We start from the raw sequence: 14,844 nt of genomic DNA on the forward strand, positions 1-14,844 counted from the left end.
GATAGAATTGTCGGAGTTGTTGGAGATACATAACGCTTGGGAATACCCGGTCTATGGAAAGGATCTATTTCCAAGAATTCTACACACGCTCTTTGGAATTTGTCCTGAACGTCAGCGGAAATCTCAGCTAGACGGTCGAGAAGGGTGCTTCGGCGAGTATTGAAACTATTGCCTGCAGTACAGTGTGGTGCCCCGATTGGATGAAGGCTACGGGCAGAGTCATTGCCTCGGCAGTGTTTCAAAATAGTTTGACAACTGGCTTACTTACCTTGAATTATTGAATTCACACGCATATTTACATTTGCACCATGAAACATTTCCCTTTCGACAAATCGCCAGGGAAGAGAATGGTTCGTATCAATGTCTGATACCGGTTAATAAAATGTTTATCTAAAATCAACTGATTACCGGTAATGGATGGCGGAATGTAATAATACAAGCTCAAATATGCATGGCATAGACGTTAAAATTACCAAAAAGGCTTGGAAAACCCGTTTCTTGTCTCTAAAGGAGGTCGAATATCAGCAAGGATTTTAAGGAATGATTATTTGCAGCTAGCCTTAAGTAAAGGTGTCGAGTAAAAGTTCAAGTCTGGAATTCACAAGGACTTTTCAGTGTAATACGGTAATCAATGTAAGGGGAATTAGTGGCCATAAATACTTTTTGTCTCTGTTTCTAATCTAGAAGAAAAACTTTTGAAAACGCTCTTCAATGACGATTGTAGGCAACAATCAATGACGGTCAAAGGCAGTCATCAACCCGTCGTGGTCCAGATTACATCGTTGGGGCAATAAAGGATCCACCAGCCGTAATGATGTGGTACTGCATCTCAGCTGATGAACCTGGAGCAGTATATTTTATAGAAAGTATTAAGAATGGTACCAATATCACGAAATTTCATTTTATTTTTACCACTACCTTTACGCATGACGGCTCTGGAGGACAAGAAAAATTCTTAGTAGTGTTAATTCAGTGAACACAGACTGTACCCACATACCTATCTTATCCGGAAGAAAAAAATTGTCTAACAATACAAAAATTAAATAACACTTTATTAGTATCAGTATTCGTAACTACTAAGAACTGAATTGCGCTTTCAGATGACATCTTAGATAAAATTTTGAAACAATGGATTAACAATTTTTTTTTGAGTTTCAATCGGGTATAAAAGAAATGGGAATTGAATGAATTTTCATCAGTTCCTAGAGTTTTCCGGAGAACCGAACTATTCACAATGAAAGCCATCGCAGTTATTGCCCTGCTCGTTCTTGTTGCCTGTGCCCAAGGCAAGGTTTACACCCGTTGCGAAATGGCTCGCATCCTCTACCACGACCATGGTGTAAAGAATCTTACCACCCTTGCCAATTGGGTTTGTTTGATTGAACACGAATCAGGATTCAACGATGAAGCCGTGGGTGCCCTCAACTCCAACGGAACCCGTGACTACGGTCTCTTCCAAATCAACAACAAATACTGGTGCAAAGGAAACGTTGCTTCCAGTGACAGCTGTAAAATTGCCTGTACCGCTCTTCTCGGAAACGTTGATGCCTCCTGGAAGTGTGCTCAACTCGTGTACAAGGAACAAGGATTCAAGGCCTGGTACGGATGGCTCGACCATTGTAATGGAACTGCTCCAAGTGTTGCTAGCTGCATTTAAACTTTTCTTCAAACGTGTTAATAAAGAATGAACTTCTTCAGCAATATCTGTACTTCTTTTACTTTCACCTTTCAATAGCAAATTCGTCATTTATCTTTGTCATAGGCTTGGTCCCCAAGAAGCTGTCAAAGCATCATCTAGCGTTTTAAACCACTACAGTTCCGCCGACCTTCTGGTTGTTTCCCATTAATTTTAATGTTGAGCCCCATCTTAGCTACTATGTTTTCGTCAACGTTAGTCACATGACTTTGCCTCTCACAATTGGGTGCAACTTCATATTAACCGAATGTGATCATAGCATGTTACGTCACTGCTCTAATGCAGGTTCAGCTCAACTCTGGGAAAGTCACTACCGCTGACAATGATAGGGTCTGTTTCATTGATAGACCAGTAGCTTACTCCAAACTACAATTGTATTTAATTATGTATATATATATTTCGGGAGCAACTTTCTCCCTTCATCAGTACAAAGCTGAATGCCCCGAGCACTATTCAATGGCTAGTCCGCAAAAAGTATTTTCAGTACCCTGGTGTCCGTGCTAGCATCCGTATGGATATATTAAGAAGGCTTGCATGTTTGCCCCTGGAGAAGACACCTCAGCGATATCTTGACAGAATCCTAAAGGGCTGCCCAATTATGTTTTTCATTGGCTTTCTACTTCACATTTCCCCAAGGTCTTTTGCAGTGCGAGTAATTATCGGCGAAAATGCGTTCGTCCCGTTTGGTTAGGTGTGATTAATATCAAATGTTGCTTCAACTTGGAGGGACCATAATGTCATGTCGTCGTCAAAGAAGAGGGGTAGGGTTTGGAAGCCCCAGCGTTTACAATCTCCTAATTCATCTCCTAATCGTTGTTAACACATTCATCATCATCAACGGCGCAACAATCAGTATCCGGTCTAGACCTGCCTTAATAAGGAACTGCAGACATCCCGGTTTTGCGCCGAGGTCCACCAATTCGATATCCCCGAAAGCTGTCTGGCGTCCTGGCCTACGCCATCGCTTCATCTTAGGCAGGGTCTGCCTCGTCTTCTTTTTCTACCATAGATATTGCCCTTATAGACTTTCCGGGTGGGATCATCCTCATCCATACGGATTAAGTGACCCGCCCACCGTAACCTATTGAGCTGGATTTTATCCACAACCGGACGGTCATGGTATCGCTCATAGATTTCGTCATCGTGTAGGCTACGGAATCGTTTATCCTCATGTAGGGGGCCAAAAATTCTTCGGAGGACTCTTCTCTCGAACGCGGCCAAGAGTTCGCAATTTTTCTTCCTAAGAACCCAAGTTTCCGAGGAATACATGAGAACTGGCAAGATCATAGTCTTGTACAGTAAGAGCTTTGACCCTATGGTGAGACGTTTCGAGCGGAACAGTCTTTGTAAGCTGAAATAGGCTCTGTTGGCTGACAACAACCGTGCGCGGATTTCATCACCGTAGTTGTTGTCGGTTGTGATTTTCGACCCTAGATAGGAGAAATTGTCAACGGTCTCAAAGTTGTATTCTCTTATCCTTATTCTTCTTCGTGTTTGACCAGTGCGGTTTGATGTTGTTGGTTGATTCGTCTTCGGTGCTGACGTGGCCACCATATATTTTGTCTTGCTTTCATTGATGTGCAGCCCAAGATCTCGCGCCGCCTGCTCGATCTGGATGAAGTCAGTTTGTACGTCTCGGGTGGTTCTTCCCATGATGTCGATATCGTCAGCATAGGCCAGTAATTGGGTGGACTTGAAGAGGATCGTACCTCTTGCATTTACCTCAGCATCACGGATCACTTTCTCGAGGGCCAGGTTAAAGAGGACGCATGATAGCGCATCCCCTTGTCGTAGACCGTTGTTGATGTCGAATGGTCTTGAGAGTGATCCTGCTGCTTTTACCTGGCCTCGCACATTGTTAACACATTGTTCTGCATTAAACCTGTGACGTTGACATCGAACGTCTGAGAACCACCTAGGGAAATATTTGATCTTTAAAAGTTGGAACAAGAAGAGAGTGAAAAATTGCTAAATCGATGACTCGCATGATTTGTCTGCTGACTTAATTTCTCTAATACTCTACGCCTAGTGAAATGAGGAAAAGGATCAGTTCGGCCAATAAGCCGGTCAAGTGCTCTAAGAGAAAGCCGAGTTCATCGAGAGCTCTCTCCCCTTTGGGGGTGATACAGTATTAAGTGTATTTTTTATATTTCTTTGAAATGTCAGCATGTCATAGATCCGGCGCTCATCTTGCAGAATTGTATGAATAGCCAAAAGTCACAGAGGACCATGCTTGACTAATAGAAGCATCTAGAAGATAGAGGATGGAACTCTCAAGGGTGCGAACGCAATGGAGGTCTTCGTGGACATTGAAGGGGCGTTTGACGGTGCGCCTTTTCAAATACTTTATGATGCTGCCAGGCGCATGGTGTTCGTGGTACTTTAGTTAAGTGGATCTATACTATGCCAACGCAGAGATTGCTGCGTGCTGAAGTGGGTGTCCATCGCTGCCTAACAGCAGGAGCAATGAGATGTTCTCCTTAAGGAGGTGTGCTGTCGCCACTTCTGTAGAGTATGCTGGTCGACTCACTACGATGCGAACTGTAAAATTTGACAATACACGCCCAAATTTATGCTGATGACGTGACTGTGCTTGCTGTTGATCGGGATATTGGAACGGTATGTAGAAATATACTACGTGCCGTTGATCTGATAGACAGTTGGTACTTCCGGCAAGGACTTTCAATTAATCAAAATAAAACCACAAGGGTATTATTTACAAAAAGGAAAAACCTGAATGGACTTTGACTTGCAGAAATGAGAGGCACAACCGTTCAACTCTCTGGAGTCTACCTCTCGAATGAAAACGAGAAGTGGGTTTTTCCTTTGGGATAATATGCAAGGGGTTTTCAAGCGAAAGTATATGCGATCCTCAGAGCGGCAAACTGGGTGATTGACGATTGCGGTTGAAGGGCAGGCGCATCGCAATCTGCAGTGATAGTCAGGCTGCATTGAGTGCCTTGAGTAGTCCTTTGATCACCGAAATCGTTCAGGAATGCAGAAACCATTTGAACTCTATCTTTAGTTTCAATACGGTGGAATTACGCTGAGTACCTCATCACTTTGGCGTAGAGGGCAATTAAATCTCAGGGTTCAATCTTCCCCATGCCCGGACCGGAACCAGCAATTGACGTATCAGTAGCATTGGCTAATCCCCCACGTACGGACGCATCACATATCAGATTTCGGTGCGGATATTCTCCAGTTTCGACGGGTAGCATCACATCCAGCGGAAATCCTGCGATACTTTAATGAATCCGAGATATTCAGTGAGACGGGGGTGTCGAGTACAATGGGCCACCACGGTCTGAGTGCTCAGAAGCTATAGCTTCCTCCACACTACATACACACAATAGAAGCCTGACGAAGTTATGTGATATGGTGCTGTGCCTAATCCATTGCAACAACATCATCATATCCAGGAAGCCAGTCAAAAAGGGGCCTTTTTGACTGGCACACAGTATGAACAGTATGAATATTATTTTTATTCTATGAAAAGATTGTATGACGTCTTTTCATAGGATGCAGTTGATATTCCTAATTTTTATCAGGCATGCCATTCCCAAAGCATATTCAAGATGTAAAATACCAATGTGCGACTGTCAACAAAAGTACGGCCCTCTTTAACTGGGGACAAAACGTGGTGAGCAAACGCCCTACTCTAAAGTTGAGGAATTTGAATTGGCTTCTCTTTCATCATACCATTATTCAGTCAAACACTTCGTGGAATTCTTTACCCCTTACTCATCGATTTCTAATACCTTTCAATTTTTCTAAGCATAATGGGGAATGACTGGGGATGCTCACCATGTTTTTACAGTAGTTGAATGATGGCTGAAGTATCATTTTATGCTTTTGAAAGATTTCAATAGCAGCCAGATTGCTCAAGTCACATGCCCACGGCTCTTGTTGCAAATAATTACAGCTCTTTTCCCGCAGCAGGAGCAGGATGAAAGAGAGCCCCAACTGGCAGCTCAGCAGGACGGTTTCTCGATCCCTGTTGCTACCGAAGAGGAAATTTGGGAAATCTGCAGATGTATTGGGGACATCAAGGCTCCGGGATTGGACGGAATTCTGAGCAGGGCTCTGAAGGTGGCGGTCAAGGCCAGACCAAGGGGGTTCGCAAGCACATTCGAATCGTGTATGGCGGAAGGAGTGTTTCCCGCCCAGTGGAAGAGTCAGAAACTGGTGTTGCTACCGAAGCCCCGAAAACCACCCGGCGTGCCCTCTTCATATCGCCCTATTTGTCTCTTAGACACCATGGGGAAGATGTTGGAGAGGGTGATATACAACAGGCTGGAATTGGGTCGAAATGCAATGGCCATGGGCAAGTGCTGTGCTCTGATGACGCTGGACGTCAAAAATGCTTTTAACTCAGCCAACTGGGGCTGGATTAAGGGCGCTTTGGCCTAACTGGGTGTTCCCAGCTACTTGGCTCGACTCATCGAGAGTTACTTTTCGGATAGACTTCTCTGGTACGAGACGGACGACGGGCCGAAGGAGTACATTGTGACAGCAGGTGTGCCTCAAGGTTCTGTATTGGGACCGCTGCTGTGGAACATAATGTACGACGGAGTGCTTGGCCTTCGCGTGCCGGAGGAGACAACGCTGATTGGTTTTGCGGACGACTTGGCGGTAGTTGCAATTGCAAAGCACCGCGAGGACGTGGAGCTTTATGCAAATGAAGCCATTCATACCATCAAGTCATGGTTACGAATGACCAAGCTGGACCTGGCGGACGAAAAGACTTGCATCGGTTCGAGTTGGACGAGTCTCCCAACTGTCCTGAATGCGGTGCTACACTCGAGGACCCGGAGCACGTTATGTTCTATTGTCCCAGATTTCTGCAGTAGAAAAGGAGATTGAACAGCATCTTAGGGGCGGACATCGAGCCCTCCAACCTGGTGGAAGAGATGTTGAAGTCGGAGGAAAACTGGATGGCGGTAAATGAGGCAGTAGCCGTGGTGCAGACAAAACTCCTGGAGTTGGATCGAGTTCGGAAGGCGGCGCGACGGAGACGTGACATGGACGAGGTGGTATAGCGAACCAGAGCCTCCCCCGCGAAGTAATACTTCACGGTGGTCCCGCGGGGAGGGGTGGAAGAGTGGGGGTGGTTTTAGTGGGTGTGAATCCCACACCCTGCTGCAACCTGGTGCAGCAGCGTCTTACTAAGATTTCCACCTCCATCCATAAAAAAACAAAAAAACAAAAAAAAAAAAAGATAAGTCTGTTTGTCAACATACAATCACTCTAATGTATATGATGCGGTTGGTTTATTGCTGATGTTAAGCCAGGTGGTCACGATATCACGAAAGTACTTCTGAAAGTGCAGTCAGTTTAACTGAGAACCCCAACAGTCGCAGGGCACCGAAAATTTATGCTCCATCAAAAAGTTTTCTGAAGACTGATAGACTGCGCAATGAGCTTAACGTTTTTTGGTTCGTTAAGGATACCCTTTCTTCTGAATCGACGAGGTAAAATAATAATTATTTGTGCAGTTACAAAAAAAGAAACATGACTGAAGTCGTGAGAAGGTTCCTGATAATGAAGTTCAAAACTTCATTAGGCGCAACTTTTTGACATTCAGCTTTTTGGTTAGAACACTTAGAAAATTTCCCAGGACTTTTTTTTTTACTTTAAGGGTTCCTATGAGAGAAACTAGTGGGTCTCTGGGTTTTTAAAAACCTTAACAGGCACTTTGCCTTAAAATAACTGCATGTATTATTAAAATTATGCACGAGTTGTCACAATCTCAGCAGATGCCGGATTTTACGTAATACTAGCACTAAGGCATTTAGGCTCAGACGATCCATGCAAAACGCTCTTGGTGCTACTAAGTTGGCCTCAAAAGAGGCTTCCGAAAACTGGCTGTCTGAGTTTTTCTGCAAATAAGGGGGGGGGGGTAATGAAGTTGCCTTCTAAATGGCAACAAGTTTGCGAACAAAACGGCGTATATTTGACTTAAATCGGATAATTATAATTATGTTAAATAAAGCGTCAAATTTTGATCACAAATGCAACATTACTTTTCCCCAACCCAATATTATGATATTGCAAAATTGTGCCTTCTACCATCATTCAGTAGCTATGAAAGTTTCAGTGCTATGGGAAACCGAAGGGGACTCAACGAATCCCTCTTTCACTAATAATGGACGTTATGCATTTGTAGAGGGTTTGTAAGCAAGCAATCGGTCTTGAGTTTGTGTATTCTTTTTTGGGATAAGGTAGTTATCATAATTTCCGCAGTGTGGAAGAGTGGAAATTCCTCCGGTCGACTAATCATCTGATTTAAGCTGTGTGCCAGACTGTATACTGTTAAATTTCTTATACTAGAGATTCTGCACCCGATCAAGATCAGGGCCTGTCTAGTTCTTCGAACTGTTTATGGCTCGCCGAACTTCCTCTTCGGTAACATACGCAAAATTCATGCTAGGCGTAGCGGCAAGGTGGGTGCCTTCGGCGGTGATCCACTCAACACGCTTCCGTCAGAGAAAACTGTGCGGTCTGGACGTTCTGTTGGGATTTGTTGAGTGATCTGAAAAGAATTCTGCTGGTTTCTGTCGTAAGTTGCATTCTGAATACATCTGGAGTGACTTTCGTCATACCGTCGTAAGTGGTTGCATATGACAGAAAGTTTCTGCTTTAATGTGTCCAGAATTTGAACAACGGATGTTTCACTGCGGATGACGTAGTTCCTGCACTTTATTCCTCACCCGTCTGCTGGTATTGCCAGTGCTGATCTGAATCAGCCTAGCAATATCTTGCCTTAGTGAGTCCCGCCGACTTTCCAGACGAATTTTCCGTGCGGATCTCTTCGGTCGCTCAAGCCAATAACGCGAAAGCGAATCTTCTGACCGGCCAATCTGGCAGCCGTAACTGCGTCAAAATACACAAGTGATTGTAGTTGCAGCAGCGACATATCAGCACACAGTCGAGATGAAATCTCATCATTGATTTGAGATAGAATTGTCGGAGTTGTTGGAGATACATACTGCTTGGGAATACCCGGTCTATGGAAAGGATCCATTCCCAAGAATTCTACACACGCTCTTTGGAATTCGTCCTGAACGTCAGCGGAAACCTCAGCTGGACGGTGGAGAAGGGTGCTTCGGCGAGTATTGAAACTGTTGCCTGCAGTACAGCGTGGTGCCCCGATTGGATGAATGCTACCGGGAGAGTCATTGCCTCGGCAGTGTTTCAAAATAGTTTGACAACTGGCTTACTTACTTTGAATTATTGAATTCATACGCATATTAACATTTGCACCTTGAAACATTTCCCTTTCGACAAATCGCCAGGGAAGAGAATGGTTCGCATCAACGTCTGATACCGGTTAATAAAATGTTTATCTAAAATCAACTGATTACCGGTAATGGACGGCGGAATGTAATAATACAAGTTCAAATATGCATGGCATAGACGTTAAAATTATTAAAAAGGCTTGGAAAACCCGTTTCTTGTCTCTAAAGACGAAAGGACGTCGAATATCTGCAAGGATTTTAAGGAATGATTATTTGCAGCTAGCCTTAAGTAAAGGTGTCGAGTAAAAGTTCAAGTCTGGAATTCGCAAGGACTTTTAAGTGTAATACGGTAATCAATGTTAAGGGAATTAGTGGCCATAAATACTTTTTGTCTCTGGTTTTAATCTAGAAGAAAAACGTTTGCAAACGCTTTTCAATGACGATTGTAGGCAACAATCAATGACGGTCAAAGGCAGCCATCAGCCCGTCGTGGTCCAGATTACGTCGTTGGGGCAATAAAGGATCCACCAGCCGTAATGATGTGGTACTGCATCTCAGCTGATGAACCTGGAGCAGTATATTTTATAGAAAGTATTAAGAATGGTACCAATATCACGAAATTTCATTTTATTTTGAACTTGTCACTACCTTTACGCATGACGACTCTGGAGGACAAGAAAAATTCTTAGTAGTGTTAATTCAGTGAACACAGACTGTACCCACACACCTATCTTATCCGGAAGAAAAAAATTGTCTAACAATACAAAAATTAAATAATACTTTATTAGTATCAGTATTCGTAACTACTAAGAACTGAATTGCGCTTTCAGATGACATCTTAGATAAAATTTTGAAACAATAGGTTAACAATTTTTTTTTGAGTTTCAATCGGGTATAAAAGAAATGGGAATTGAATGAATTTTCATCAGTTCCTAGAGTTTTCCGGAGAACCGAACTATTCACAATGAAAGCCATCGCAGTTATTGCCCTGCTCGTTCTTGTTGCCTGTGCCCAAGGCAAGGTTTACACCCGTTGTGAAATGGCACGTATCCTCTATCACGACCATGGTGTAAAAAATCTAACCACCCTTGCCAACTGGGTTTGTTTGATTGAACACGAATCAGGATTCAACGATGAAGCCGTGGGTGCCCTCAACTCCAACGGAACCCGTGACTACGGTCTCTTCCAAATCAACAACAAATACTGGTGCAAAGGAAACGTTGCCTCCAGTGACAGCTGTAAAATTGCCTGTACCGCTCTCCTCGGAAATGTTGATGCCTCCTGGAAGTGTGCTCAACTCGTGTACAAGGAACAAGGATTCAAGGCCTGGTACGGATGGCTCGACCATTGTAATGGAACTGCTCCAAGTGTTGCTAGCTGCATTTAAACTTTTCTTGAAACGTGTAAAGAATAAACTTGTTCAGCATTATCTGTACTTCTTTTACTTTGACCTTTCAATATCAAATTCGTCATTTATCTTTGTCATAGGCTTGGTCCCCAAGAAGCTGTCGAAGCATCATCTAGCGTTTCAAACCACTACAGTTCCGCCGACCTTCTGGTTGTTTCCCATTGATTTTAATGTTGAGCCCCATCTTGGCTACTATGTTTTCGTCAACGTTAGTCACATGACTTTGCCTCTCACAATTGGGTGCAACTTCATATTAACCGAATGTGATCATAGCATGTTGTGCTCTAATGCACGCTCAGCTCAACTCTGGGCAAGTCACCACCGCTGACAATGATAGGGCCTGTTTCATTGATAGACCAGTAGCTTACTCCAAACTACAATTTTATTTAATTATGTATATATATGATATATTTCGGGAGAAACTTACTCCCTTCATCAGTACGAAGCTGAATGCTCCGAGCACTATTCAATGGCTAGTCCGCAAAAAGTATTTTCAGTACCCTGGTGTTCGTGCTAGCATCCGTATGGATATATTAAGAAGGCTTGCATGTTTGCCCCTGGAGAAGACACCTCAGCGATATCTTGACAGAATCCTAAAGGGCAGCCCAAATTATGTTTTTGATTGGCTTTCTACTTCACATTTCCCCGAGGTCTTTTGCAGTGCGAGTAATTATCGGTGAAAGTGCTTTCTTCCCGTTGGTAACGTGCGATTAATATCAAATGTTGCTTCAACTTGCAGGGACCATAATGCCATGTTGTCGTCAAAGAAGAGGGGTAGGGTTTGGAAGCCCCAGCGTTTACAATCACCTAACCATTCATCTCCTAATCGTCGTTAACGCATTAAACCGGGAACGTTGACATCGAACGTCTGAGACCCACCTAGGGAAAGATTTGATCTTTAAAAGTTGGAACAAGAAGAGAGTGAATAATTACCAAATCGATGACTCTCGTGATTTGTCTGCTGACTTAATTTCTCTAATACTCTACGCCTAGTGAAATGAGGAAAAAAATCAGTTCGGACAATAAGCCGGTCAAGTGCTCTAAGAGAAAGCCGAGTTCATCGAGAGCTCTCTCCCCCTTTGGGGGTGATACAGCATTAAGTGTATTTGTTATATTTCTTTGAAATGTCAGCATGCCATAGATAAGGCGTTCATCTAGCAGAATTGTATGAGTAGCCAAAAGTCGCAGAGGAGCATGCTTGACTAATAGAAGCATCTAGAAGATAGAGGATGGAACTCTCAAGGGTGCGAACGCAATGGAGGTCTTCGTGGACATTGAAGGGGCGTTTGACGGTGCGCCTTTTCAAATACTTTATGATGCTGCCAGGCGCATGGTGTTCGTGGTACTTTAGTTAAGTGGATCTATACTATGCCAACGCAGAGATTGCTGCGTGCTGAAGTGGGTGTCCATCGCTGCCTAACAGCAGGAGCAATGAGATGTTCTCCTTAAGGAGGTGTGCTGTCGCCACTTCTGTAGAGTATGCTGGTCGACTCACTACGATGCGAACTGTAAAATTTGACAATACACGCCCAAATTTATGCTGATGACGTGACTGTGCTTGCTGTTGATCGGGATATTGGAACGGTATGTAGAAATATACTACGTGCCGTTGATCTGATAGACAGTTGGTACTTCCGGCAAGGACTTTCAATTAATCAAAATAAAACCACAAGGGTATTATTTACAAAAAGGAAAAACCTGGATGGACTTTGACTTGCAGAGATGGGAGGTACAACCGTTCAACTCTCTGGAGTCTACCTCTCGAATGAAAACGAGAAGTGTCCTAAGAGCGGCAAACTGGGTGATTGACGGTTGCGGTTGAAGGGCAGGCGCATCGCAATCTGCAGTGATAGTCAGGCTGCATTGAGTGCCTTGAGTAGTCCTTTGATCACCGAAATCGTTCAGGAATGCAGAAACCATTTGAACTCTATCTTTAGTTTCAATACGGTGGAATTACGCTGAGTACATCACTTTGGCGTAGAGGGCAATTAAATCTCAGGGTTCAATCTTCCCCATGCCCGGACCGGAACCAGCAATTGACGTATCAGTAGCATTGGCTAATCCCCCACGTACGGACGCATCACATATCAGATTTCGGTGCGGATATTCTCCAGTTTCGACGGGTAGCATCACATCCAGCGGAAATCCTGCGATACTTTAATGAATCCGAGATATTCAGTTAGACGGGGATGTCGAGTACAATGGGCCACCACGGTCTGAGTGCTCAGAAGCTATAGCTTCCTCCACACTACATACACACAATAGAAGCCTGACGAAGTTATGTGATATGGTGCTGTGCCTAATCCATTGGAACAACATCATCATATCCAGGAAGCCATTCAAAAAGGGGCCTTTTTGACTAGCACACAGTATGAACAATATGAATATTATTTTTATTCTATGAAAAGATTGTATGACGTCTTTCCATAGGATGCAGTTGATATTCCTAATTTTTATCAGGCATGCCATTACCAAAGCATATTCAAGATGTAAAATACCAATGTGCGACTGTCAACAAAAGTACGGCCCTCTTTAACTGGGGACAAAACGTGGTGAGCAAACGCCCTACTCTAAAGTAGAGGAATTTGAATTGGCTTCTCTTTCATCATACCATTATTCAGTCAAACACTTCGTGGAATTCTTTACCCCTTACTCATCGATTTCTAATACCTTTCAATTTTTCTAAGCATAATGGGGAATGACTGCGGATGCTCACCATGTTTTTACAGTAGTTGAATGATGGCTGCAGTATCATTTTATGCTTTTGAAAGATCTCAATAGCAGCCAGATTGCTCAAGTCACATGCCCACGGCTCTTGTTGCAAATAATTACAGCCCTTTTCCCGCAGCAGGAGCAGGACGAAAGAGAACCCCATCTGGCAGCTCAGCAGGACGGCTTCTCGATCCCTGTTGTTGCCGAAGAGGAAATTTGGGAAATCTGCAGACGTATTGGGGACAGCAAGGCTCCGGGATTGGACGGAATTCCGAGCAGGGCTCTGAAGGTGGCGGTCAAGGCCAGACCAAGGCGGTTCGCAAGCACATTCGAATCGTGCATGGCGGAAGGAGTGTTTCCCGCCCAGTGGAAGAGGCAGAAGGTGGTGTTGCTACCGAAGTCCCGAAAACCACCCGGCGTGCCCTCTTCATATCGCCCTATTTGTCTCTTAGACACCATGGGGAAGATGTTGGAGAGGCTGATATACAACAGGCTGCTCCCGTTCATTGAGCTTGCGGGTGGTCTTTCGGAGCGGCAATATGGGTTTCGGCGAGCCCGTTCTACGGTTGATGCAGTAGCAAAGGTCGTGGAATTGGCTCGAAATGCAATGGCCATGGGCAAATGCTGTGCTCTGGTGACGCTAGACGTCAAAAATGCTTTTAACTCAGCCAACTGGGGCTGGATTAAGGGCGCTTTGGCCAAACTGGGTGTTCCTAGCTACTTGGCTCGGCTCGTCGAGAGTTACCTTTCGGACAGACTTCTCTGATATGAGACGGACGACGGGCCGAAGGAGTACATTGTGACAGCAGGTGTGCCTCAATGTTCTGTATTGGGACCGCTGCTGTGGAACATAATGTACGACGGAGTGCTTGGCCTTTGCATGCCGGAGGAGACAACGCTGATTGGTTTTGCGGACGACCTGGCGGTATTCGCAATTGCAAAGCATCCCGAGGACGTGGAGCTTTATGCAAATTAAGCCATTCATACCATCAAGTCATGGTTACGAATGGCCAAGCTGGACCTGGCGAACGAGAAGACGGAGGCGATCCTCATTACCAACCGTAGGAAGAACAACACGGTTACCATCCGGGTTGGTAATCGTGAGGTCGTCTCAAAATCGGTTGTTAAATATGTGGGGGTGATGATCGATGCCAAGCTGAGTTGTAAGGGACACTTGGATTATGCGCGAGAGAAGGCAGCAAATGCCAGGCAGCAGGCTACTCATCGCGGGAGTGGTGAGGTCGATCCTGCTATACGCGGCCCCTGTCTGGGCGGGAGCGTTGAACCACGCTGTCAACCGGAGGAAGATAAGTTTGGCATGCCGGCCAATTGCGCTAAGGGTGTGCAGCGCATTTAGGACGGCGTCGACGGAGGCAGTGTGTGTCACACTGGCTCCACGAAAAACGGAAAGTAAATCCAGCCGAGGTGAATGCGGATTTCCGAAAAGCCATCAGGAGAGAGTTGTGTGGCAAGTGGCAACAACGATGGGATAACTCCGACAAGGGCCGGTGGACCCATACATTGATCCCGTGTATCGAGAAATGGGTCAACCGAAAGCACGGAGAATTGAATTACCACCTGACACAGTTCCTTACGGGACACGGCTATAGGAAGTACTTGCATCGCTTCGAGTTGGATGAGTCTCCCAACTGTCCTGAATGCGGTGCTACACCCGAGGACCCGGAGCACGTTGTGTTCCATTGTCCCAGATTTCTGTAGCAGAAAAGGAGGTTGAACAGCATCTTAGGGGCGGCTATCGAGCCCTCGAACCTGGTTGATGAGATGCT

General features: G+C 44.7%; 2 protein-coding genes across 2 annotated transcripts; both read left to right on the forward strand.

The window, feature by feature from the left end:
* The first annotated feature begins 1,180 nt into the window (after positions 1-1,180).
* On the forward strand, positions 1,181-1,703 carry LOC119654713 (lysozyme 2-like). Its single transcript, XM_038060231.1, has one exon. It carries the CDS (start codon positions 1,235-1,237, stop codon positions 1,655-1,657), a length of 423 nt encoding a protein of 140 aa, XP_037916159.1. The 5' UTR covers positions 1,181-1,234; the 3' UTR covers positions 1,658-1,703.
* An 8,198-nt stretch (positions 1,704-9,901) lies between these two features.
* On the forward strand, positions 9,902-10,324 carry LOC119654070 (lysozyme 2-like). The gene has a single exon (XM_038059233.1). It carries the CDS (start codon positions 9,902-9,904, stop codon positions 10,322-10,324), a length of 423 nt encoding a protein of 140 aa, XP_037915161.1.
* Positions 10,325-14,844: the final 4,520 nt, after the last annotated feature.

The sequence above is a fragment of the Hermetia illucens genome, chromosome 4 (assembly GCF_905115235.1).
Source record: "Hermetia illucens chromosome 4, iHerIll2.2.curated.20191125, whole genome shotgun sequence".
Classification (NCBI taxonomy): Eukaryota; Metazoa; Arthropoda; class Insecta; order Diptera; family Stratiomyidae; genus Hermetia; species Hermetia illucens.